At 31.4% G+C, this 25,119-nt stretch overlaps 2 protein-coding genes across 2 annotated transcripts; one reads left to right on the forward strand and one right to left on the reverse strand.

The window, feature by feature from the left end:
• Positions 1-1,161: 1,161 nt before the first annotated feature.
• Positions 1,162-8,847, forward strand: LOC114379324 (T-complex protein 1 subunit beta). Its single transcript, XM_028337965.1, has 12 exons — positions 1,162-1,258; positions 1,954-1,982; positions 2,074-2,130; positions 2,289-2,354; positions 2,451-2,562; positions 4,471-4,599; positions 5,033-5,104; positions 5,224-5,339; positions 5,967-6,043; positions 6,326-6,811; positions 7,384-7,699; positions 8,388-8,847. The coding sequence occupies exons 2-12, from the start codon at positions 1,977-1,979 to the stop codon at positions 8,532-8,534; spliced, it is 1,584 nt and encodes a 527-aa protein (XP_028193766.1). The 5' UTR covers positions 1,162-1,258; positions 1,954-1,976; the 3' UTR covers positions 8,535-8,847.
• Positions 8,848-15,308: 6,461 nt separating this feature from the next.
• On the reverse strand, positions 15,309-22,283 carry LOC114378457 (alcohol-forming fatty acyl-CoA reductase-like). The gene is made up of 10 exons (XM_028337051.1): positions 22,094-22,283; positions 21,867-21,970; positions 21,187-21,389; positions 20,966-21,066; positions 20,657-20,855; positions 16,998-17,159; positions 16,628-16,709; positions 16,264-16,533; positions 16,032-16,159; positions 15,309-15,652 (listed from the first exon to the last, which is right to left on the reverse strand). The coding sequence occupies exons 1-10, from the start codon at positions 22,170-22,172 to the stop codon at positions 15,499-15,501; spliced, it is 1,482 nt and encodes a 493-aa protein (XP_028192852.1). The 5' UTR covers positions 22,173-22,283; the 3' UTR covers positions 15,309-15,498.
• Positions 22,284-25,119: the final 2,836 nt, after the last annotated feature.

Below are 25,119 nucleotides of genomic sequence, written 5' to 3' on the forward strand. Positions count from 1 at the left end.
ACCAACACTCCATGATTTGCTAATTGCACCACCATGATTTTTAAAATCCCAAAATTGCCTTTACCTCCATAACAGTGCACATTCCCTTTGTACGTCCTTTCCGTCATTGATGGTTCCTTCTCTCTCCGTCGGTTTCCCAAAACCTTAACAAAGGTCTTAACCTCCATCTCAAATCCAACACTCTTCATCTTCCACTGTCACATTCACCACCCCTTTGTGCAAGTCACATCCCAACAACAAGAATATCTCACTTGGGTTGGGAGCAAGAGCCAACCCCATACCTAAAAGAGTGTGATTTTGTGTACATGGAAGACAAATTCTTAGTGTTTGAACTTAAAAACACGACATTGGACACATACAGTGACTTATTGTTGTAAAATATCTGGTGGATCATGTATTTGGCATTAGACATGTTAAGAAGTGGGAAGCCATCATGCCACAAGATGGGACAAAACTATATATAGTACCACACAAAGGATTCTTGTATCCCTTCAACGTAGAAAGGATAACTTATAGTTTGATTATTGTCGCATATTTAGGTTCACAAGCTTCAAGCTTTTGGTTCATGGGACCATTGGAGTTTTGTGACAAAAGGACCTCAAAGTATATAATCAATAATAAATGGGTGAGAAAGCACCAAATGTATTGTTGGTCACCATTACAGATTGATTAATTCAAAATAGGAGTATTTTCATCAATTTTGGAATAGGTAATCCAAAATATAAATTTTATAATCCAAAAAGAGCAATCTAGAACATAAAAAGTTATATTATGGATTACCTAATATGGAATTGATAAAAAATACTCCATATTAGATAATTCATAACAAAATTTTGAATATTTATGGCATTTGGGATCACCCAATATAGAATGCAGCTATCACAAATAGGGATAATGGGATCTGGAAAAATTACCTTACAGATTACCTAATCTGTAACATCAACAAAGGAGGCTGTAGGGTAGTTTCGAGATATTGTAAAATTTTCAAAATTATAGGAGGTGCAGGAAGTATTTTGTGGGATGCAAGAAGCAATTGCCTTAAGAAATAACAATTACCAACAATAATAAGAGTAAGCCCAGTCATCATCATGCCGTGGGAATTCACAAAAAAAAAACTGTGGGTTAAAACTTAAAACGAAACGTTTTAGAAGGTTGTATTTGTGAAGTATAAACCCATATTTTCACACGCCCAAAACCCTCGCGCTCTCCATTCGCATCTGAACTCTCAGTCGCTTCTCGAACCCTACTTTCTTCCGCGGTCGCTCTCTCTCTTTTTTCTCGGTTTTTTTTTTTTTTTTGCTTATTTTAACTACTTCATGCATTTCAATTCTCGTTGTTCTCTTCGTTCGCAAAGTTCCTTTCCATTGCGCAGTGCATCAATTTCGCATTTCAAATCGTGTGTGTTTTCTTCCATTTCTCACCTTCGCATAAATCCATTCTCCTCTCTGTTGTCCGAGCCAAACTCCGATTGTTTCTTTTTTTGTTAGGATGATGTGAATGAATACTTGGACGTTAATTTTACTTAGATTTATGAACGCGTTAGTTAATAGAACTAAAAATTGCATTTGCAGTGCTTAACCTAGGGCCAACCTTAACTGATTAAGGTTTTCTTCAGTTCTTTTGGTAGATTTGTGTTATATTGTAGCTTGATGGTAGATTGTGATATAGGAAAAATCACTCTTTTTAAAGGTAGCTTTAATAAGTGTAAACTGAGTGGATATATATTATGAGAGGAGTGGTTTATTGTGAAAGGTGAAAGGAACAAACAATGTAATCAGGCCCTATATATGTATAGGGAAGTGCCTCCTTAGGGTGAGGGGGGCTCTGCCTCCATTTTTTTATGCGCTTTTGTTAATATTATTTTCAAATTGGCCTGCCTTCCCTTAGTATAGAATGTAGATGTAGATACTTTTTCTATGATTGATTATTGACAGGATATGTTTCCCTATTCAGGTGATTGCATTTGAATTCCTGTAATGGCGGTAAGTTACTAGCTACTAAATTTGTTATTTTTCTTTCCTTACTCGTTTTTTTCCCTTCAGCTGAGGATTTCTTTTGTGGTGAATGCTGTAGATTGATAACATTTTTAAAAATGAAGCTAGTGAAGAAAAAGGAGAGCGTGCCAGAATGGTGAGCTTGTAATGATTTTATGTTTTGTTTTGGTTTGTTAAGATTGATATACTACTTCTGATATGTACCAGAAAATATTAGCATGTGCTGTTCCTTTTGAGTAAGGGGAAAGTTGGTTAACTCTATCTCCGTGTGTATTATGATTTGGTCTTGTGCAGGCTTCTTTTGTTGGAGCCATGGCTATTGCTGACTTAGTGAAGACAACCTTGGGGCCAAAGGGAATGGTAAAATCTCCTCTTCACTCATTATATGTGGTGGTAATAAATGATTTTATTTTCTACTCATAACTAATTTATATATCTTGGATTTGATAACTGCAGGATAAAATTTTGCAGTCAACAGGTAGAGGACGTGAAGTTACTGTCACGAATGATGGCGCTACAATCTTGAAGTCCCTCCATATTGATAACCCAGCTGCTAAAGTCCTTGTTGGTATCCTTGTAATTTTTTTATTGTTGTGGTGAAAGCAGCTTATAATTTGTTGGATCTTGGAAAGAGCTATGTGAAATGCTTGCTCATGCTATTAATAGGGTTTGAAAGTTACTAAATTAATAATTTTTAACCGTGGAAAACTCTGCAATGATTACAAAGCAAAAAGTCTAGGTTTTGAATTTTCTAAAGTACATGTCAAAGTCCTGGTTCCATTCCATAACAAACTAAAACAAAGTGATGTCTGTCTGGAGCAAAAACTAAAATATACGTTAGAATTTTAGATAGATGCATTTATATTCTATCTGAATCCACAAAAAGAGATACAAAAGTTCTTTGTTGCAGTTCATCACTGAATGGAACTCACCAATGTGATGCAGCATAAGTGAAGAAAAGCAGAAAAGGCTCTTCTAAATCCTCAAAATAGTAACTCCAGAACTTCTTCTGCATGAGAATCATATAAGTAGTGGCCTTGGAACATCCTTAAGTATAGGAGAGTGGCTTATCAAAAATGACTTTGGATCATGCCTCCAACTGGGGGATATTCAAATCTTGTGTTCAGCTAGATCCAAGAAGATGTAGCTTCACTATCATTTCAAGAAGAATTTGAATTCTGCTTACTCATTAGACATTGCTGGTAGTCCAAAATGAAAATACCAATGTTGTTAAATGGCGGCGCCACTGCTGCAATGGCTGAATTGTGTGGTAGAATTGTTGCCAACCACCACGGGCAATTCGTGAAGGGAGGCCCACTATGGTGGCACCATAGGCTGCAATGGCATGTTATATGGTGGAATTTTGGCCTTCTGCCTTCCACTTGCTGCCATTGATAACACTGGAAACACAGTTTAAAAATAGACATTCACAACTTTCCAACCATGCCTCTGTTTAAGCTGGTCTTGAAAAGTAACATACAAGTTCAATGTGAAAACTGGCCTCTCTGACTTCCTGAATCCCCGTTAATCTTGGATTTGGCAGAAGTTTTTGAATAATTTAGCCGGTGGTAATGTTATATGCTACATGTTTATCTTTGAGGTGACCAGCAATTTGTAACTTGCAATTGCATAATAGCCATCCAGAAAAGTGAGTGTTGGTGCATCCAAGGTTGTCAAACTCTAGATGTAAACTTGTGGAGCTTCCGTAGACTTATCTCTATGAGTTGACTTTTAAACTCTTTGTAAAGTTGGAAGAGTTTACATAATGTGAAAACAATATTAAAAAAAACCTATTGTTGACATATGCTCAACAAAATATTTACACAAAAATAATTTAACATTTAAACTTCATAATAAAGCAAATTAACAAACTAAAATAATAAAGTCAGGTAGTACATTAGTACTAAATAAGATCAAAGTAACATAAATGACCAAATCATATATAAATTCATAAATACATAAGTTACTAAAGTGAAAACATTTAAATAAAAAGCTAATTTCTTCAAATCCATATGAGCCTTGGTAAAATACTTTTATTGGGGTGAATGGGGGGCAAAAACTACATTTGTATCCAAATTCGCTTCATCATTCGAGAGTTTATGTGAGTTTACACTAATTTAGCAGAGTTTACCCAGAAAAATCTGACGTTGAGTTAACTTGTTTTATTTACCTAAAATCGTAAAATTGTAAGAGTCTTGGTGTTAACTTGAGAGTTTGACAAGCATGGACACATCGGTAATGTTTCTGGCTTTTGACTTATATAGTTCACAGGTTCAAATCTTGGAAACAACCTCTCTACTTGTGGGTTTTGGGTGGGGGTAAGGTTGTGTATATACCTGATCCAGACCACACTAGGTGGGAGCCTCGCGTACTTGGTCACCGTTTATAATACCTGTCCTGTTATTAATTAGAGCATTGATGTGGATCTTTCTTTGCATGTTTAAATCATAAGATAATCATCCTTAATGTAAGTTAGACATATCAAAAGTTCAAGATGATGAAGTTGGGGATGGAACTACCTCAGTTGTTGTGTTGGCTGGTGAACTTTTAAGGGAGGCAGAAAAGCTGGTTGCAACCAAGATTCATCCGATGACAATAATATCAGGTTCATTTCTTTGTTTTTCAAATGGTCCAACTGCTCTTATGATGCAAATTTTGTTGGTGTTTTCTTATTGATAAATTTTCTAACTGCAACTTTATTGATTCACATTGTGAGTACGAGGCAATTTACCCATTAAGTAATTATACCGGACAAGAAAGCAACACGCCCTTATTGGGCATCATGCATTTCTAATTTGCATTTTAAATAGCATGTCTTCCTTTTATGTCTAGCATCTTTGAATGTTCCTTTGAAGCTAGTGAATGTTAAACCTACTGTGTTAAAATTTTAATCCTTCCGGCTTTCTAATTAATGGTTGGGATTGAGAGGTAGTAATAAAAGTAATCAATGAAATAATGTCCATTTTCAATCTTTTGTTTTCTTTCCAACTTCCAGTGTTGCCTCATCTATACTTCCTTTTTTTCCGCATTGTTTTTAGGTTTTCGAATGGCAGCAGAGTGTGCTCGTAATGCTTTGTTGGAGAAGGTTGTGGACAATAAAGCAGATTCTGGTATTGTTGTTTCATCCCCCTTTGGATAGGAATATTTCAGGGTTGTATCATTGTCTCTGTAACCTTTTAATTCATTGTTATTACTATTATTTAATACATTAATTTACTTTAATGTCCAGAGAAATTCAGGTCAGACTTATTGAACATTGCAATGACTACTTTGAGCTCCAAGATTCTCTCACAGGACAAGGAGCATTTTGCAAAATTAGCTGTGGATGCTGTAATGAGACTAAAGGTGAACTGTGCCTATCCTACTGAATGCCAGTTTTCAATCTTGGTAGATTTTGTTAGTAGTGTTTGTGCTGTTTGCCAAGTTTTCGCCTTCAAATACTAGATTCAATCTTGATCTATATATTTTTCTTCATACTTGACTGAAAACTTACTTAAAAGTATGTTATTAGGAAGTTAGATTACAAAAAACTTGTGTATGAATAGGATTCGACAGTTTTATAATAATTTTTTACAGTATGAATGTGGCTATTCAAATTTCTTCCACTTCATAAATAACAATGAACTAAGTGTTTTAAGATGATTTCATAATAGTGAGTTTGGAATACTTTGTGAAGACTCAGAAATAATTGGTTGAACTTGGTAATTTTTTTCTGGATTATGGCAGTTTTCATTTGGAGAAGATATTTTTTTCCTTTTTTAAATGATCTAAAGTAGGAAGTGCTCTTTAGTTGACTTGTTAACTTGTAATATAGTTATTCAATTTTTTTATTCTGCAGACTATGCAAACAGATGTGATTATTCCTCAAAGGATTTTTTTATTAGTTTGAGCTATATTGTGATTAAGTTAACTATGTCTTTTCATGTTTTCATTTCTTGTATCTAGCTTTTTAACGATGTGTTTCAAATGCAGGGAAGCACCAATTTAGAATCTATCCAGATTATAAAGAAACCTGGAGGCTCATTAATGGATTCATTCTTAGATGAAGGGTAATATTGCTTAAAGTTAGATTATTTTGAAGTTTGCAAATAGGAATGCTTCATCCTGTTTATTGAATCCTGGTGTATCTTTTTCATATTGAGTTGCACAGGCAGTTTTCAAGCCATTTAAATAAAGTCAAATGCTTATAAAAATTATAAACTTCTACACTTACCTGCATAATGAATAATTTTGCATTAGTAATCTTGTTATTTATTTTCCAAGCATTGCTTATCCTTGCATTACTCTGGGTAAAAAGTAAGCTCTGTCTGTTTTAAATTTGTTTTGGTCAGATTCATTCTTGACAAGAAAATTGGTATTGGACAACCCAAACGTATAGAGAATGCAAAGATACTGGTGGCAAACACTGCCATGGACACAGACAAAGTGAAGATATATGGTGCACGTGTTCGTGTTGATTCTATGGCTAGAGTTGCTCAGATTGAAACAGCTGAGAAAGAGAAAATGAGAGAAAAGGTGCAGAAGATAATAGGTCATGGTATCAACTGTTTTGTTAACAGACAGTTGATTTACAATTTTCCAGAGGAGCTCTTTGCTGATGCAGGAATATTGGCTATTGAGCATGCTGATTTTGATGGTATTGAGCGTCTGGCTTTGGTAACTGGTGGTGAAATTGCGTCAACCTTTGACAATCCTGAGTCTGTTAAGCTTGGGCATTGCGACCTTATTGAGGAGATTATGATTGGCGAGGATAAACTGATTCATTTTTCTGGTGTTGCTATGGGGCAGGCATGTACAATAGTTTTGAGAGGTGCTAGGTACTTGTTACTCTTTTATTATTTAAAACCCCTTTCAAGTGTTCTTTTACATAGTCAGGCATTTTATTGTTGATAACATATTATATCAAATCTTTTTGTCAGCTGAAGTTTTAATATTTTGGCAGTAGGATTTTTTTTAATCTTTTGTTCCATTCAAGTATAATCACTATCTATTCATGGTGGATTATATTACTTCCGTTTTTGCTGTTTCCATGCTGATTTATTGAAGTTTCACATCCAGAATCCCGTATATATTTCCTTTCAGAATATTGGATATGCATATTGAGCCCAATGATTTAACTTCTGAGTGCTAGAATTTTGAATGCTACTTGCTTTTATGCATGTCTTCATGACTTCATGTGTGCTCATAGCATCATACTGAGTTAGTTTATGCCTTTTATTCTTTATTTAGTCCTGTCCAGTTTTGATTTTTTCAATCGATGCACTGTGAGCTGGACATGTGTTGGAGTGTTTTCTATGCATGAATAGACATCTTTTTTTTTTTTCAACAAACTTGAATGAATGTTTTTTTCATTTGCACTCTAAGTATGATATGTCTACTTTTGTTGCAGCCACCATGTTCTTGATGAGGCTGAGAGGTCATTGCATGATGCCTTGTGTGTGCTATCTCAGACTGTCAATGACAGCAGGGTGTTGCTTGGAGGTGGGTGGCCTGAGATGGTGATGGCAAAAGAAGTTGATGCATTGGCTAAGAAAACTCCTGGAAAGAAGTCTCTTGCTATTGAGGCATTCTCCCGTGCACTCTTGGCTATTCCAACAATCATTGCTGATAATGCTGGTTTGGACAGTGCTGAGTTGATTTCTCAGCTCCGTGCAGAGCATCAGAAGGAGGGCTGTACTGCTGGAATTGATGTTATTTCTGGCTCTGTAAGTATTGAAACTAGTATTGGTTGAATTTATTTGAGTTAGCATCATTTTTGAATTGCCACATCTGGATTCTGGATGTATGATATTGCCACATTTCTTTTTACTCTTGGGTTGGTTGTACAAGGTGCACTCACAGGAATATCTTCATATGTTTTTTGATTTAATTTGTAATGTTTTATTGTTGTCTTTATGTAGGTAGCTGATCTTTTTTTGATTTCCCCATTAACTGGTTATACTGATTTTTTGGTATATAGCTTGAAGTGTCTCATCTAAATTTCCAATATATATCTGTCTGTTGTTTACATCCCTGGTGGACATGTTCATCTTGGTTACGTGCCTAATGCTGGATTACTTAGGATCTATACCTTTAATTAACTAGAGTGTGATAGGTGACGGATGCTATCTTGCCTTGGGTTATGTAGTATTTATATCCAACTTTGCTATACATACTTAACCTTAGGCATTACTTACGTTGTGTAATGCATAACATAGTCTTTGGTGTGGTACCACTGGTACCGTTATATAATACTATACATATTTTTTGCTGATAAAAAAAAAACTAGTGTGTCTGTAACTGATTAGTAAGAGCAGGATTTTACCTTGGTTTATGTTAGTCTGAGAAAAGTATCCTGTGCTCTCTATTTTCTGTCTGGCTAACCTACTTTGGCCTGTGCTGTATTTCTGGAAGGTTGGAGACATGGCTGAACGGGGGATATGCGAAGCATTCAAAGTCAAGCAAGCTGTATTGCTATCTTCAACAGAGGCAGCTGAGATGATCCTTAGAGTTGATGAAATCATCACGTGTGCTCCGAGGAGGAGAGAAGACCGAATGTAAAATATCCTGAGGGTCCAACTTTGGATGATTGGGGTGCCAGCATTTTTTGGCGTAATATGAGTGCTGTGATATTTTGATATGGTGGTTGTAATTGGAAGAAACTTGGTTGTAATGCTAAAAATTTGTTAGGTAAATTTTGATTTGTTTTGGAACCCAGTCGCACGCCAGTGGATTGGGGTGGGTGGCGGAGAAATTTTACTTAGAACCATTTGTTCCTGCCCTGCAATTAGAGTTAATTATGCCTACTTGAATTTAAAGACATTATCTTTTACTTCATTCTTGAATGAAGATATCTTTCGAGATTTTTCGTTAATTTGCGTCTTTAAAGATTCTTTCATTCTTTAACAAATAATTTAGAAACTGTACTCATCCGGTCTGTGATCTTGATTTTTCTATTTTCTAAAATTTATAATTTTGATTCTCCTATCTTAGAATAGTCATTTATTTATTATATATTTTTTAGTTCTTTTTTTTAGGTGACTGTGAAGATATTAATACGTACTATGACGTAGAGTATATAAATTATGTCGTATTATTACATTTGGATTATATTAAGTTAATTTTTTTTTACTGATTTTTGAATTTGATTGAAAGAATAGAATTGTGGATTTTATAAAACTGGAGTGTAAGTCTTTATTTTAAAATAATGGAATTTAAAAAATAAGATTAAATATCTTTATTTTAAAATAAAAAAATATTTTAAAAAATAAGGAAAAAAATTATATTTAACCCTAATGATTTGATACTCTATCGAACCTTTCTAGGATGACCGTAAGTTTTCGTTTTTTAATTTTAAAATATAACGTTAGGTTTTACCCAATTTTAAAACACCTTTCCTTTAAGTTTCAAAAACGGTAATTTTGACTTTTTGTTTTTTTAATTTCCTGATTTGCCTCACCTTATCTCCTGAATACGATCCATGGTGCAAAGAATAACTTGGTGTCCGGCGGTGGCAATGTATTTGCCGCCTATGTTTGGTGGCGGCGTAGAGAGTAGGTATGTTCAGTTGTGGTTGAGTCATGTACGTATGTACATACTAGTTGGAGATAAGCTTTTTAAGTCGCAAATGAAATACTCTAAATCACAACAAATATGTTTTTGCTTAACGCTGAAAGTTATTGCAAATCACTTAATTGCATTTTGTTTGGGTGAGATTACTGCTTGCTGGTGTTTTCATGGTCGTCTGCTATTCATTTCATCACCGAGGAACAAGAAACCATCGGTCAAACTTTAGCATCAACTCCACTTTTGATTGTAATTTTATATATTTACAAGAAATTAACAAATACACAACATCTTGATGAAATTTCATCAAGCCATGTACTAAAAAATTTATTTATGCTACAATTCAGGTTTTTAAAATTCTACAAATAGTTAATATGTTAGTTAAATTACCCCATAGAAGACTGAATTTAACTCGCAAGATAAAATACTAAAAACAACCAAATTTTATAGGAATGGAGGGGTAGATTCTAATTAATTGGTCTCTCAATTCCTGAAATTTGGTTGGTATAATATTTTATTTCCTTCAAAACTTTGGTTGTTTTACAATACCAAATGTAACTGTATTTTTTTTTTCCAATTATACCTTTACATATAGTAAAATAATTAAAAGGAATAATTAATAACTTTGATTTTCACAAGATATTTATAATGGAATATCAATACTATTTCTTAGTGATATTTTTATTGAAAAAGAATACTATTTCATCAAAAGGCTGTATATTACCGGTGCAACGGGATTCTTAGCAAAACGTACGTCTTCTTCTATCTCTCACTCTTATATTTTCAGTAAGGGAGGATTAATTAGTTCGATATCATTATGTTGTTCTAGCTGTTCTTATTAATGCAGTTTTCGTGGAGAAGATATTAAGGGTTCAACCAAATATCAAAAAGTTATACCTTCTTTTAAGATCATCAAATCCTCATATAACTACCCAACGCTTGCACGATGAGGTACGGAATTTCTCTGTAACTATTTAACAGTAGTACCTTGAAGTTACATTGAGTCTTAGTAATTAGGAAAAGTTATTAGGATCACCATACTTCTATTGTTCCAACCATTCCTTAATAGACAAAAAAGAATTAAAAAAACTTGATTTCAATTATAAATTTTTTTTATGTAATCTTCCTTCTCGTTTCAATTATAAGTAAAATAAGACATATTTTAGGCTTATGAAAAAATTAGTTATCTTTGTTAAAAGTGAGTCCTAATTACAAAATGGATATTTTTTTAAATTATCATTCATTAAAATTTGATATTAAGCATAAAAAAGTCTTTAAACTTATTAAATAAAGAATATTTTGAAAACAATTTCATTAAATAAAACATAAATAATTAAGATTTATTTATATTTTAAAAAAACTTTTATTGTTTACAGTGGAATCCGAAGAAAACATGTCTTATGTAAAGATTGTCAAAGATTATATATAGTGGTAGTCATAGGCTGTAATAATTTCTTCTTTATTATCTTCGCACGATATATACAGAAATATACATATATTAGGTTATTGGGAAGGACTTGTTCAAGTTGCTAAGAGAAATGTGGCGTGCAGATTTTGGTTCCTTCATATCCGAGAAAGTGTTGGCTATTGTTGGCGATGTTTTTTTGATTTATTTTGAAATGTTTATTGAATTATAATTTTTTCTTATCATTATAAATATAATATTATTGTGTTTGACATACCAATTGATGTTCTTATACGAATGAGTTAATAAACTAGTGCTCTTAATGTTTTTGTATTTTTCATCTATGATTTTGATTCAATGATTTTAATATGATTATGTATGATTGTTTGAGGGATTTTACTTCCCATGTTGTGGGAAAAATTTTGTATAAATTATTATATTGATATTATAAAATTGTAATTTAAATTGTGAGTAAGTGACAAATTGAACCTATAATGAATGGTGAAGTACATGTGTATTGATATGTGTGTATTGAGTTGTGAGTTATAAAGTGTACAATCACACAAGGTTGATTGTTTGAAGGGTAATCTTGCTTGTTTGCCATATTGACATGCTTCACAGCTTGGTAATTTAGAATCTAAGTGAGGTAAGCCATGAATCAACTCCTTTCATTGCATGTTCAGCACAGCTGGATGATGAAAATGGCCTAACCTTTTGTGCCAAGCCTCTGTACTGTTTACAGTAGCTGGATAGGCTGCTTGCTCCTCCTTCAGTGGGTCAAGTGAGAAACTTTTGCCTCTCATTTTGATACTGAAAATTTTCTTGTTATTGACATCTTTAATCAAACAGTGTTTATTTTCAAAGATGACTTTAAACCCCTTCTCAACCAATTGTCCCACACTTAGCAAGTTTTGATCAATCTCAGGTACATACAAAACATCATAAATTAATTTTGTACTTGTGCAACTTTCAATGGTTACAGTTCCCTTTCCTTCAACAGTGATAAGATCACCATTTCCGATTCTAACTTTTGATACCTGTGATCTATTCAACTCTCTAAAAAGCTCTTGATCGTGGGTCATGTGGTTGGTACAACCACTATCCACTAGCCAACATTCAGTTGAGCTACTGCTTGTAAAACAAGTTGCTACAAACAATTGTTGTTCCTCTTGTTGATCTGCAACTTGAGCCTCATTCTTTTGTTGAAGATTGCTTTTGCAAATTCTCACATGATGCCCCAACTTGTTGCACTTTTTACACTTAACATCGGGTCTTCTCCAACATTTGAAAGGAGGATTACCCATTCTGCCACAGTGCTTGCAAGGAGGAAATCCTCTGTTGTTGTCTCTACTTTTGTTGCTAGTGTTAGCCACTGCTTCTTGTGTGTTGAAATTCTTCTTCTTGTATTTCTTCCACTTGTTTTTCTCTCCTTGGTTATTTTGCAATTTAGCTTGGAATGCTCCTTCCACAGAATCATCAGCCCTCATTCTTCTTCTTTGCTCTTGAGCTTGCAATGCATTTACAAGTTCTGCCAAGGTAAGTTTTGACAGATCCTTAGTATTCTCCAAGGCTGTAATAGTAGCCTCAAATCTTTCAGGGATAGTCACCAGTATTTTTTCAACTATTCTTGAATAAGAAAATTCAGAACCAAGAAATCTTACTTTGTTGGCAATGCTAAGAAGTTTGTTAGCATACTCTTTAATTGTTTCAGACTCCTTCATTTTCTGCATCTCAAATTCTCTAACCAGATTCAGGGCTTGCATTCCTTTAATCTTTTCATCTCCTTCGTATTCATTCTTGAGGAAACTCCAGATTTCATATGCTGATTTGATGGTCATTATTCTAATGAAAATTTCTTTTGAGACAGCAGCAAATAAAGAAGCTCTTGCCTTTGACTTTCTTGCTTTCCTCTCCTTTTGATTTTTTATCTCAGCCATTGTTGGATTGGTTGGTAAAGGAAGAACTTCGTAGTCTTCCTCAACAGCTTCCCAAAGATCATTTGCCTCCAGATGTGCCTTCATTCTTGTTGCCCAGATTTGATAATTATCACCATCAAACAGAGGTGGTGCTAGTGCTGTGTATGGTCTTTCAGAATCCATCAATTTGATGAATTGAAGCAAGGTGTTTTGACTTTTTGTGGTGGGTTTCACTCGGTTCACTCACAGGTCCCACTTAAGAAGAAGACTCTTGATACCAATTTGTTGGAAAAAAACTTAACTCACAGAATGAAGGGAAATGAATACACATATTTTATTGAATAATAATATGTTTAAATAGAGATTTTTTGCAACTGAAAAAAATTATAAAAATAATAACTGACTTCCAAAACAATAACCACTAACATAATAGCTATGGTAACTGAAAGGAATCATAAAAACAATTGTAACTGAAAATAAACAGTCCTAAACACTCATTATAGGCAATTGCTGATACACCCGTTCAACACATTGCTTGTCTAGCATAAGGAAGCAACACAAGGGAAGCTGTTGGAGAACAATTAACTGGTGATAAAGAAGCAAATTTCAGGATAGTTTGCGATACATAATTATAAAAGGGAGCATATTAGTAATAATAAGAGATAGTGCAAATAGAAACTCTCCTTTTATTTTAAAGGTGTGCAAAATTAAATTTGCTGTTGTGAACGACTTAACCAATCAAAACATACTAAAACTTATCAGATTGAAAATTGAAAAAATCACATTTTTATGCTGTTTGATTCATTTTTTGTGTGTGTTCATGTTGTGAAAATGAAATTGAACCACACTTTATACTTAAATAGATTTTACTTGATGATTGCTTAATATTTTTTGTAGTTTTATGTTAATTTTTAATATAATTATAGTATGTGATTTATAATACACTTCTTTTTATCAAAAGTTTGTAATATATTATTTTTTTTGTAGTAATTAATAGTAAATGATAATTCATAACATTCTATTTTCCCTGTAATCAAAGTATACATATTACTTTTAGTTTTATATGTTAAAAAATGATGTATTAATATTGTTAAAAAAGTATTAAATATTAAGTGATACTTAAATTATTTTTATATTATTAAGAGTTGTTAATATTAAAGAATAATGCTAAATAGAAGTAAAAAAAAAACTATTTTTCAACTAATATATTTTAACAATTTTTTTTCAAAAAAATAAAATAATAATATAGCATAATAATTATGTAAATTATTTATTAAATTTAACATTTTATATTTTGTTGGAATGAATTTTCTTTTAAAAAATGGTACCAAATTAGACTGAAAACACCCTGATTTATTTATTACTAGTGTTCTTATTGAATTGCATATGGCTCTTGACCACATCGGGCTTCCAAAGTTTTGGGTTAGAACAAGAAGTCTTGGGTTGGGGGTTTGGACTGCATAAGTTCTTCCACGGTTTGTGCTATTTACAGCTTCCATATGTGCTAAATACGCCTCCTTTACATTTATTTTCCCTAAACTACCCACTCATCTCCTTCTCCCTCACACGTAACTCTCTTCCCTAAACCCCCAACACGAACTTCAAAAAGCATAAAGTCGATAACCACACTCTATTTGGACATTCTTCATTGAATTGAAGTGGAGTGTGATATCATGAATTTTTCAAATCGTAAACACCATTGATTGGATCCAACTGCCAATACGCTTTTTCCATCCCATAACCCCTTTTCCCCAAATTTCCCCACTCTTCACCTCGCAACTTCACAAATCGATGCAAACTCAGAATCACCACTTCTAATTTTTTTTCCACTTCCAACCAAGACCAGGACACGTCCAATCTGTGCAACTATTTGAGGTTTGTCAAAAAAGAAAGGAAAAACAAATAGAGAAAAAGAGAATAATTTAAACCAATTATAAAAATTGAGAATTCACCGTTATCTATGTTAGTCCAAATGAAAATGCACTATCATAATCATTAGTCCAAATGAATTATCAATAGTCGTTAGTACAAATGAAAATGATTTTGATTCTCTTAAATAAGGTAAGAAAAAAAATTATACTAAAAATTATTAGTTGAATTTTTTAGAGAAAATTAATTATTGGCAAAACTAATGGATACATCATAGTAATAACATAATCAAATAAAAATGTCATTGAAGTGAACAATTTATAAGTAGGATTTGGGTAGGTCTGATCCGTTCCCAAGCAATTTCACTTGTTAATCGATTGGTAATCGTTAATGTGGCATGTTAATCATTATTAAATGTTGACATTATATTTAATACAAATTAAATAAATGAAAGGAATACTTACTAACCTTCCCTTATAACTCACAGGAAGGAAGAAAATAGGGAAAAGTGAAAAACTGATTTTATATCCAACAAACCATGCTAAAAAAGTATTTGGACTGTTACTTGTTGTAAGAGACTGAGAGATAAGCAAATTAAAATTAAAATATATGATATTGGGTACACTTGATCAAAGTTTTGAAACACATTTGGCAGCTAGCTAACACAATTATACTGCCCTTGAGAATCAAATAACATAACTATAATGTGACTCTTCTAGCTAGTACAAATTTGAACATAATAAAATTACTAGTTTCAAAGCTCTATATATCACTTCAAAATGTACTTCACCACACCAGGAAGATGGATGTTCAAAAAGTAATCTTCCCAATCAATCAGTTCGGGGTCAAAATAAAACAAATCTGTCTCCACCCCACCTTGTCTTGCTGCCATTCTCAACTTCTCTGTGTTCATATCATCAAATCTGTATGCCATAACATTTTTTTTTTGGTCTAAGTTTATACCTTATAAAGCATTAAATATTTAAAAGAAGGATAAAATCTGTTTATCTCTCTCAAAATTCAGTTTTAGTCCCTGTAAATATTTAATATGGTTTTAGTTTTTACATGAATCAAAAGTTGCGCAATTTTAGTCCCTGGTGGCAAACTAAAACCACGTTTTTCTGTTAAAATGTAAGGACTACAAATATATTAAATTTTTATGGGAATTTAAATCAAATTTTGAGGGAGCAAAAATAAATTTTACCCTTAAGCAACACAGGTACATGATAAAAAAAAGCTAGAACGATTGGACCTGCATGGAACTGAAGCATATAGAGAGTGATTCTAATAACTAACACTTACGCAGCTTTAAAGAACAAGTAAGGCTTGTAAAGGTCCACCAACCGCATCACAATCTGAATCTTCCTATTGAGATTAAGATATGTTCCTTGGAAATACTGGCAAAATGCAGTATTGGCCAGCTCAAGTCCCTATTAAATGAAAAAAAAAAAAAGTGTGTAAAACTTTGCTATGAAATTTGAGTGATGGTGAAATATTGGTGATGAATGATGATCACTACAAAAGAACCCTTTACCTTTAACACAAGCAGGTAGCGAATGAACATATATCTTCTGAAGCTATCCATGTTGCTCAACACTGTAACTTTTCCAACCTTAACTGGCCTTCCATCCTTGTTTATGCATGGTTTTGCTGTGAAATATCTAAAGCCATACTCTTGAAGATTGCCATATCTTAGTGGTCTTCTAACAGAGGAACCAACATGATATATAACATCATCACTAGGATGATTTGCATGAGCCACCATGGCCACAAGTATTGCATTCACCACCATGTCAGCTGGTATCTGCTTATTAAATTGGTGATATTAAGCTGAGATCAGAAATTAATCACAATGAAGCATTAATAAATTAAGGGCTTGATCATGTAAAATCTCTCACCGCATCAACAATTGCTTTGAGATCTCCAAGGAAGCATGTTAATTTTCCTTTCCCATAAGCTACAGCTAAACTGTCAATGGTTCTGTAACCAAAAATAAAAGGAATTTGCCATTAGGAACTGTAAGTTTTGATTTTATCTCATTGGACTTTGTTGGACAAAATACACTATTTTAATTTCTTTTCAAAATACTTTTTATGTACAATAACAACAATAAAGTTAAACCTAAGACCTCATGCAAACTAGCTGAATCTCTGTTACTAGGCCGATCCTAGTGGGTTATTTCTTTTCAAATATGCACATAAATCATCACTAAATGGATATTCAATACTTAACATGTGTTGAGGAAGGCAAATTTAAACAAAGATTTACCTTACACCTTCAGCCCAACCAGGGAAAGGTTCTTTGAATGTGCTGGTAACAATGGTGGGACGAATGGTCACAACGGATAAGTTTCCTTTTAGTTGCTCCACAAGCATCTCTCCCATTGCCTTGGTGAATACATATGTGTTTGGCCATCCATATAACTTTGCCCTGATAAGTTATATACACAACAACACAGTTATGTCAATCTGTAATGAGACTAAACCAGTAATTAATTAGCAACGAACAAAAAATAATTGTCCATCTGTAATGGATTGATCTGGAATTATATATCGTGAAAGTAAATATGGGAGAAAAGTGTTAGATATATTCTTTTGTATTTGGGCCACTAAACTAAGTGTCCTGGCATGCTTCTTTATGTTCACAAGCAATTAAATTTAAAACGCAAACTTCAAAATTAACCATTCTACCTTCTGAACAAACATAAACTCATCTAAAAAAAAAAATACTAAAACTCAAAGTAGAAGAGTAATGTTATTCCTATGTCAATTAATTCCCACATTTTTCCACACCTCTCCTGACAATTTTTGTTTTTGTTAAAAGCATGGTGGGAGACTCAGAATAGAATTAAAATTTATAACTTCTCTTCATCTCACTATTTATGTTTAGTCATATAATCTATTATATCTACAATTTTTTTTTCTCTCTTTTAGTACTATAGTCTCACTTCATTGCAGAGAGACCACTCATCAAGACATGCACCTCATATGAGTACACTTGGGACCACTCATTAATTAAATTGAAAGATATTAACCTATATTTAGATGATCCGTATATATTCTATACATTATGGTAGGCTCCAGTTTTCCTCTTACTAGTCTTTTTTACGTTATCACTAAACTCAAGAAAAGGAAAGTTATATTCTCAATAAAAAAAAAGGAAAGTTATATAGAGTGTCCTTGAGTGACACTTGATTTTATATCGTACCATTTGTGCAACAAATTCAAGAAGATGTAATAGCTTTTATCTCTTTTTAAGTGTTTTTTTATTTTTATTCATTAGTTAGATTTGTCAAAAATTTAGAACATAATTTTTTTTCTATTACAACAATTGTGTAGAAATTATGCTTGTTTTAGTCAAAACATTAGTAAGAGGTAATCATACTCACAAGTTCTGTTAACATGTTTTACAGGAGAAAACCACAATTTCTATACTATATATTTTGTTTATCAGTATATATGACTAAAATTGAAAGCAAAACAAAAGGAAATGCATCTAGCTAGTACCATAAAGGATAATGTGCCACAAGTTGTATTTTAATACAATTTATTACAGGAAAAGAATTTGCAAAACCTGACGTGAGAACTTTGAAGAAATTAAACACACACATATGACAATGATTAAGGTATAAAATTCTGACATGTCATTTAAACGCAAAAATTAAAAGAAAAAAAAAGGAAAAGAATCATAATATGTCATGATTCCAACAAACTACATATATAACATATGAATAACTTTTTGTTAATTTCATAAAAATAAAAAATTCTAATATATGTTATGTGTTTGAGGATGTGTTTAGATTTTTGGAAAGAGAATTCTAAAAATACATTCAAGAGTAAAAATAATTTTTAATCATATTTGATTATATTTTTAAAGTATGTTTGAGAGTAAATTTTTACTTAAAAAATAGATTTAAAAAAAGTAAGACTTGTGATAGATTTTCAAGTTCAGTCTATAAACTTAGTTAATGGAATTTAAGTCAGTTATGATAAATTCCTAATGTTACCTTTTTGATAACCCACAGATAAAAAAAAGTTTATAAACTTTAATGCTAGGATGCACTTAGTATTTTTAATTAATGTGTCATGAAGAAAATGATCCATGGGGAGAAGTCATTTCACGCTTGACCACATGTTGGCGTGGAAATGTTAGTAATGAAAGAGCCATAATTGGACTAACGACTCTTCATAAAGGGTAAGTGTAAGTGGGTGGGTTTTGTACGTGTCAATTTATGTTTCCCGTTTCTTGTTCGTTCGTTCGTTCGAACCAGGACCTGTAAACATCACTCTCCTATATGAAATAAATAAATAGATAAATATCTTTAGCCAATATGGAATTGGATGAGTTAGTGCTGTTTGGTAAAAAGTCAATTTGGGGTTTTGATGGAGCAAGCCAAACAAGCCCCACATTGATTCATTACACGTACCTTAATTTCTTAGTGTTACATCCATCTACACTATTTCATAGTGCTACATTTTTTTTTTCAATAAACCACCCAGGAATAATACTTTGGCAAATGCTAATTAGCTTAAAGACATTATAGTCTTTTTATGGAATAAAGACATTATAGTTAAGAAAATAAAAATATGAAATTTTCATTAAAAAGAAAGCATTATTATGCTAACAATATAAAATTTATTGAACACTTTTTTAAGCAATTAGAATGCATTAACATTTCTTAATTAGTTAGAAGCAATTAGTTAGTTATATTTGTTTAGCATTAAGAATTATAAGGTTTACTTGATGCTTAAAGGAAAAAGAAAGAAAAAAAGATATCACAAGTTTGAATCTTTTCTACTAATAAAAACTAATAAATTAATAAATTAATAACTAATATTTATTGATAAAAATTATTTATTTACCATTAGTAGGGAACAAAAATGGCTTTTTTGGTGTTTCACACGCAAGACATGAATGGAACAAAACAAACACTCCATTGGTGCTTATAATTTTGGTTCTAGCTATATATGTCAAAGGTCCATTTAATTCATCTTTCATACATGTGTTTGCAAAATGACATATGACCGCCTTTTATAGAATTCGATTACATCATTCGTTCAGTTCGTCCAAGCGTCGTGGATGTAATGCTTCCTCATAAATGTGTAGGATTGGAAAATTATAATATACACAGTCTTCGGGCCCTACATAACCTAATCGTGTATATAGTAATATGTTCCTTTGGGTAGTTGTAGGTTCGGTGGTTTCTAGTTAGTCTTATATATACGTAGATTTATTTATCATAGGACCTTAAGAATTGGATATATTCTTCTTTAAACTATTCTTATATGGGACCCCTACAAAATGTGATTTACAATATATAACTCTTTATTTCCATGTCACATTCAAGGAAAACCTAAAGAGATTCCATGGTAGGTCAAGTGATATACTAAACTTGAACATCAGTCACCTGATCTTAATCAACTCAGGTTTTAGGGGTGAAGTGGGAATATACTAATTTAAGTGTAGATTCTAGTGGAAAAAAAAGAGTGTGTGTATTCTACTAGTTCTCATGTGTCTATTGCTACACATATTTAAATCATTTTGTTTCAAATATTTTTTTCATCATACTAATAATTTAGAAAGTAAAATTATAAAGTTTTTGGGTGAACAAATAATATCCTAGAATCGAAAGTTAAAAACTAATTTTTTGACATACTAAAGTTCATTTAAAATATTGACATCTTAGTTTCTTAATGGATATTTTTGTATACACAGATAATAAAATTTATAATCTAAACATCTAAAAGATGAAGGACCTTAATTTCCTTTTTATGAATCAGCGAAGGAACCATTATTATGTTTGTGAAGGCCTTTTTAATGTGCACTTGAACTATAGGTATATGGGTTTGGGTTATACTACCCATTTATTTCAGCTGATAAAAAAAACAATAAATTAATAACTATAATATTTTAGATTTTTGACAAACCTGCTAATGCCCAAGTCCTTCATAACCTCTTTAATTTCCTTTTCTGTGGCCCCCAGTTGTTGTAACTCACTTAATTTGTCACGCACAACTTTCTCTTCTGCATTAATGTCTAATCCAGACACTCCATTCAGTGAATCACCCAAATGATATGGTTTCTCTAATATGAGCCCTTCTCGGCCTCCCTCACCACATACATAGGCTGAAATTATAAGATGTAACAATAATTATTATGTTGATCTACGTTCGTGACGCTAATGTTCACTTCCTAACCATTAATTGAGGTTGATTTGAACATAAACTGATACGAACCTGTTGATACATGCACAAGAACCTCGAGTTTGGTACATTTTTTGGCGAAGTTGATGACATACTTAACACCAAAGGTATTTAGACCCAACGATATATCATACCTGAAATTTAAGGTGAGATAGTAATTAAAAGAAGAAACAAGAAAATAATAACTAAGGCCAGGGCAACAAAAACATTAAATAGGCATAAAAGCCTATGATGTTTTAGTATATACAATATACCTTTCATCAAAGTTAGTTGTTGCAGCTAAGTTAATAATGACATCTGTTTGATCATAAATCTCTTCCCTTAGAATGGAATCCTCCAATCCCAAGTCTTCACGAGAGATGTCCCCGGGTACCAGAGTCAACTTTTTCGAGACAAAGGAATTAAAATTTGCACCCAATTTCTCCTTTAGTACCCTAAACAAATCCTTCCCTATGATCTACACCAAAAACAAAACACAATTAGAATATATTAGCCACAAGCTTAATTATATTATGACATGGTGAGAAAGGTAGCTAGTGTGTGAGACCACTATTATGTTTGGATAATCTTTATACCCTTTATAAAAAAGTGTATTCAAAATAAAACATACAAAGAATATTCTTCTTTATATAAAAGAACGTTTAACAACCAAAACCTATCCAAACATGTACTTAATTGTACGACTCCAAATAATAACATAAATTATATAAAAGCAACACATAAATATCTACTTGTTGAAGCCTTTAATTTATTTGGTTTATAACAATCATAAATGCTAATGCTTAACTAACTAACTATAAGAAAAGGGTAAAAGAATAATGCCATGGTTATTTATGTCTATATAGATATACACATTTTCAACCCAAGAGAGAGAAAATGAAATTAGTAAAGGACCAAATTAAACAGAACCTAACTAATAATATTGTGCATTTACCTCATTGTTCAAGCGATGAGTGGCAGATTTGGCATCTGCAGCTCTTAGAAGAAGGTAAAGCTTCTTAACATTTGGTTGGACCCTCAATATCTTCTCCAACAAAACTGAAAAAACATATAACAAAGTACAGCCAAAGACATCATGCACCAATAATATGTACATCATGTGCAAAGTGCATATATACACATCATTACTTTAGTACCCTTTTAAATAGAAATGGAGCATACCTTTGGCAAGAAAGCCAGTGGCTCCAGTGATCAAAATGTTCTTGTCCTGAAGAAAATGGAGTATGCTTCCCAACTCCATTGTGGAAAAAGTGTAAGGCAATAATATTATTATTAATGAGAGAGAAAGCAGAAATAGTGGCGTTTCAGAAGAGGCAGACACAAGGGGGTGGGCGAAATGTTATGCCAATTTAGCCGCTTCATATAAGCACAGAAATCGGCATGTAGCATTTATGAGATGGAGTGTACGCAAGTAATTTCGCATTTTTTTTCTTCTTTCTGTGCTGTGGTTCAGGAAAGTCAATAAATTGCAGTACCAAATAACGCAGCAACATTTTAGTATATAACTTTAGCAGCATACCTTCTTTAATCATGCCAACACTGGTTTGACCGGCAATGAGTAGAGTCCTAAGGTATGTGTTTCCATACCCATGTTAAAAAAAAAAAAAAATTCTTATTTAATCTTATGTCCACACCAATAACAATTTTAATCTTCAATCTAGTATTTATTATTTATATATTTATATCTATACACACAACTCTACTTTATTATAATATCTATAACTTTATTCATTTCTACAAAAATATACAGGTAAATACTTGTTTCCATTCCCACATTCCCAGCTCCAATAATCAGGTCATTATCCTCTTTATATACATATACTTTTATAAATACATGTAAAATTCAAGTTCATTTTATCATCTCTAGGTTGAGATTTGACTTATCCATTACAACGTGCATTCTTATAAAGGTAAAATTTGAGTATGGTTTTAATTCAACCTATTTAATAGAAGACGTACGGCATATAAAATTTTACAGTAGAATAGTATTTTTTTTTCTGACCTTACCTAAAAATAACTGTCTTGTAATATTCTAAACTTTCCTCCCAAAAAATCTTCTTCAGTCACTTCTCTGTCATTTTAGTTGTTAATCAGTATAGGGAAGGATAAAGTTTAATTTAGTTAATTGAGTAGAATACATCAATTGTACATCTTTAATACATATTTTTTATTTGTAAATACATCTTTAATACATATTTTTTATTCTTACAAATAAAAAAGAAGTTAATCATTATATATAGTTAACGATTAATGTTAAAACTTCCATCACTGTTATTATTAATAACAATTTATTATATAAAAAACAATCTCTTTAGTTTATATATAATGAGTAACCATTTTTATTAATTTGGTCCTGGTTTTGAAGAGTGTGATCGTGCAGTCTCAATTCATCAAGCCACCACCTAACAACTACCTGTTAGAATATATGATACATATATTCAATATTTATGTATATCTCCTTTTCTCAAGATTAATTACATAATTAAAATAAAAGATATACATAAATATAAAATATATATATCATATATTCTAACACTACCCACAACACTTTACAAGTTGACGACTTGACGTACAAATTTCAAGTAGCTTTTTAGTTATTTTAGCTCCTAATGGTTCACACACACAAACAAACAAAAAAGAATTTGAATGTGTTTTATTTTTTTTACTTTTGTCCTTTTTATCTTTAATATTTTTTCATAATCTTTCATTTATCTGTTTATTGCCAATTCAAATGTCTAATATCCTCTTACTCGATCTTTAATTTCATATTTGATGCCTTTAGGGTTAAACGTTCACAAAACAATAGTATTTTGTTTAAAATTTAAAAAGTATCTATTTTTAATTTTAAAGAAATTAAATTTTAATGTTTTTTTAAGGAAAGAAATCTTTAAAGAAAACAAAAAGAAAGTCACAGTATTCATTCCTTACGAAAGCTACTAATCTTTTAATAATGATGATTCAACAAAATGATCAAATTTCATTCCTTTAAAATATAAAATCGTCAATTAATAATATAAACTGATCAATATTATTGCATTTAATAGAATTAAAACATTTAGCCTATATTACACTTTTGTTTTCTCAATTTTTAAAATAAAGCAATTTTAATTGTTTCATTAGTAGACCGTTAGTTAACCATGGAGTTTGGTAGAGATGAGACTAGAACTCAAGTTTCTCTTTTTTCTTTACCACCTAAATTACTAAGTCATTATGCTTTTTTAGTCATAATGTAAACAATATATATATATATATATATATATATATATATATATATATATATATATATTACAACATGAGTTAATTTCATTTTTAAAATACTTATTAAATTTAAATTTAAATCAAGTTTATAAATAATAAATGTGACCAATAAACATAAAAAAATGTTTTCTTTCATGCAATCAAACATACAACCACTCTTTTCTTTCATCTCCTTTTATACCTCATCCTTTTCTACTACATCAATAATGTTATATTATTTATTTTGATATAATAATATCTTTATTATTTATTTATTTATAATTAAAATAGTAATTAAGATTGAATATTAAATATAAATCAAGTGTTTCACAATGGTGGAAGATCAAAAGTACAATTAACTCATGCAATAATGTTTAAAATATTTACGATAAAAATATTTAATTAATAATTGTATCAAATTAATTTTTAATATTTTATGCGATAAATGTTAATAAATAATCAGTTTTATCTTCCCATTTTTCCATTCTTTTATAACATCACCTATATTATATTAAAATTCATAATATAGTATTATTTTAATATATTAAATAATATAAATATTAAAATAAATTATAAAAATTTGTGATGTGGTAAAAAAATGAAAAAAATAGGATAAAGAGATGAAAGACAAAAGAGATATTAAAATATATAAATATTAAATTATATAAATTATTTCTTAAATATTTTTATTTTTATATTTAGTATAAATTTATTATTTATGAGCAAGATTTAACATAGTATTTTAAAATTGAAATTAACTTATTATGTTTTTTATGCTTAATTAACTTATGTTGTCGTCCAAAAAAAATAATTTATGCTATTGGCAAGGATTAAATTACTATTTTTTACTGGAAGAGACACGTTATTTATACAGAAAATTTATTAAAAATATGCGTTTGGATAAATAAAATTTCTCTAAACTATTTATGCGATTTTTTTATCTAATAATC

The sequence above is a fragment of the Glycine soja genome, chromosome 12 (assembly GCF_004193775.1).
Source record: "Glycine soja cultivar W05 chromosome 12, ASM419377v2, whole genome shotgun sequence".
NCBI lineage: Eukaryota > Viridiplantae > Streptophyta > Magnoliopsida > Fabales > Fabaceae > Glycine > Glycine soja.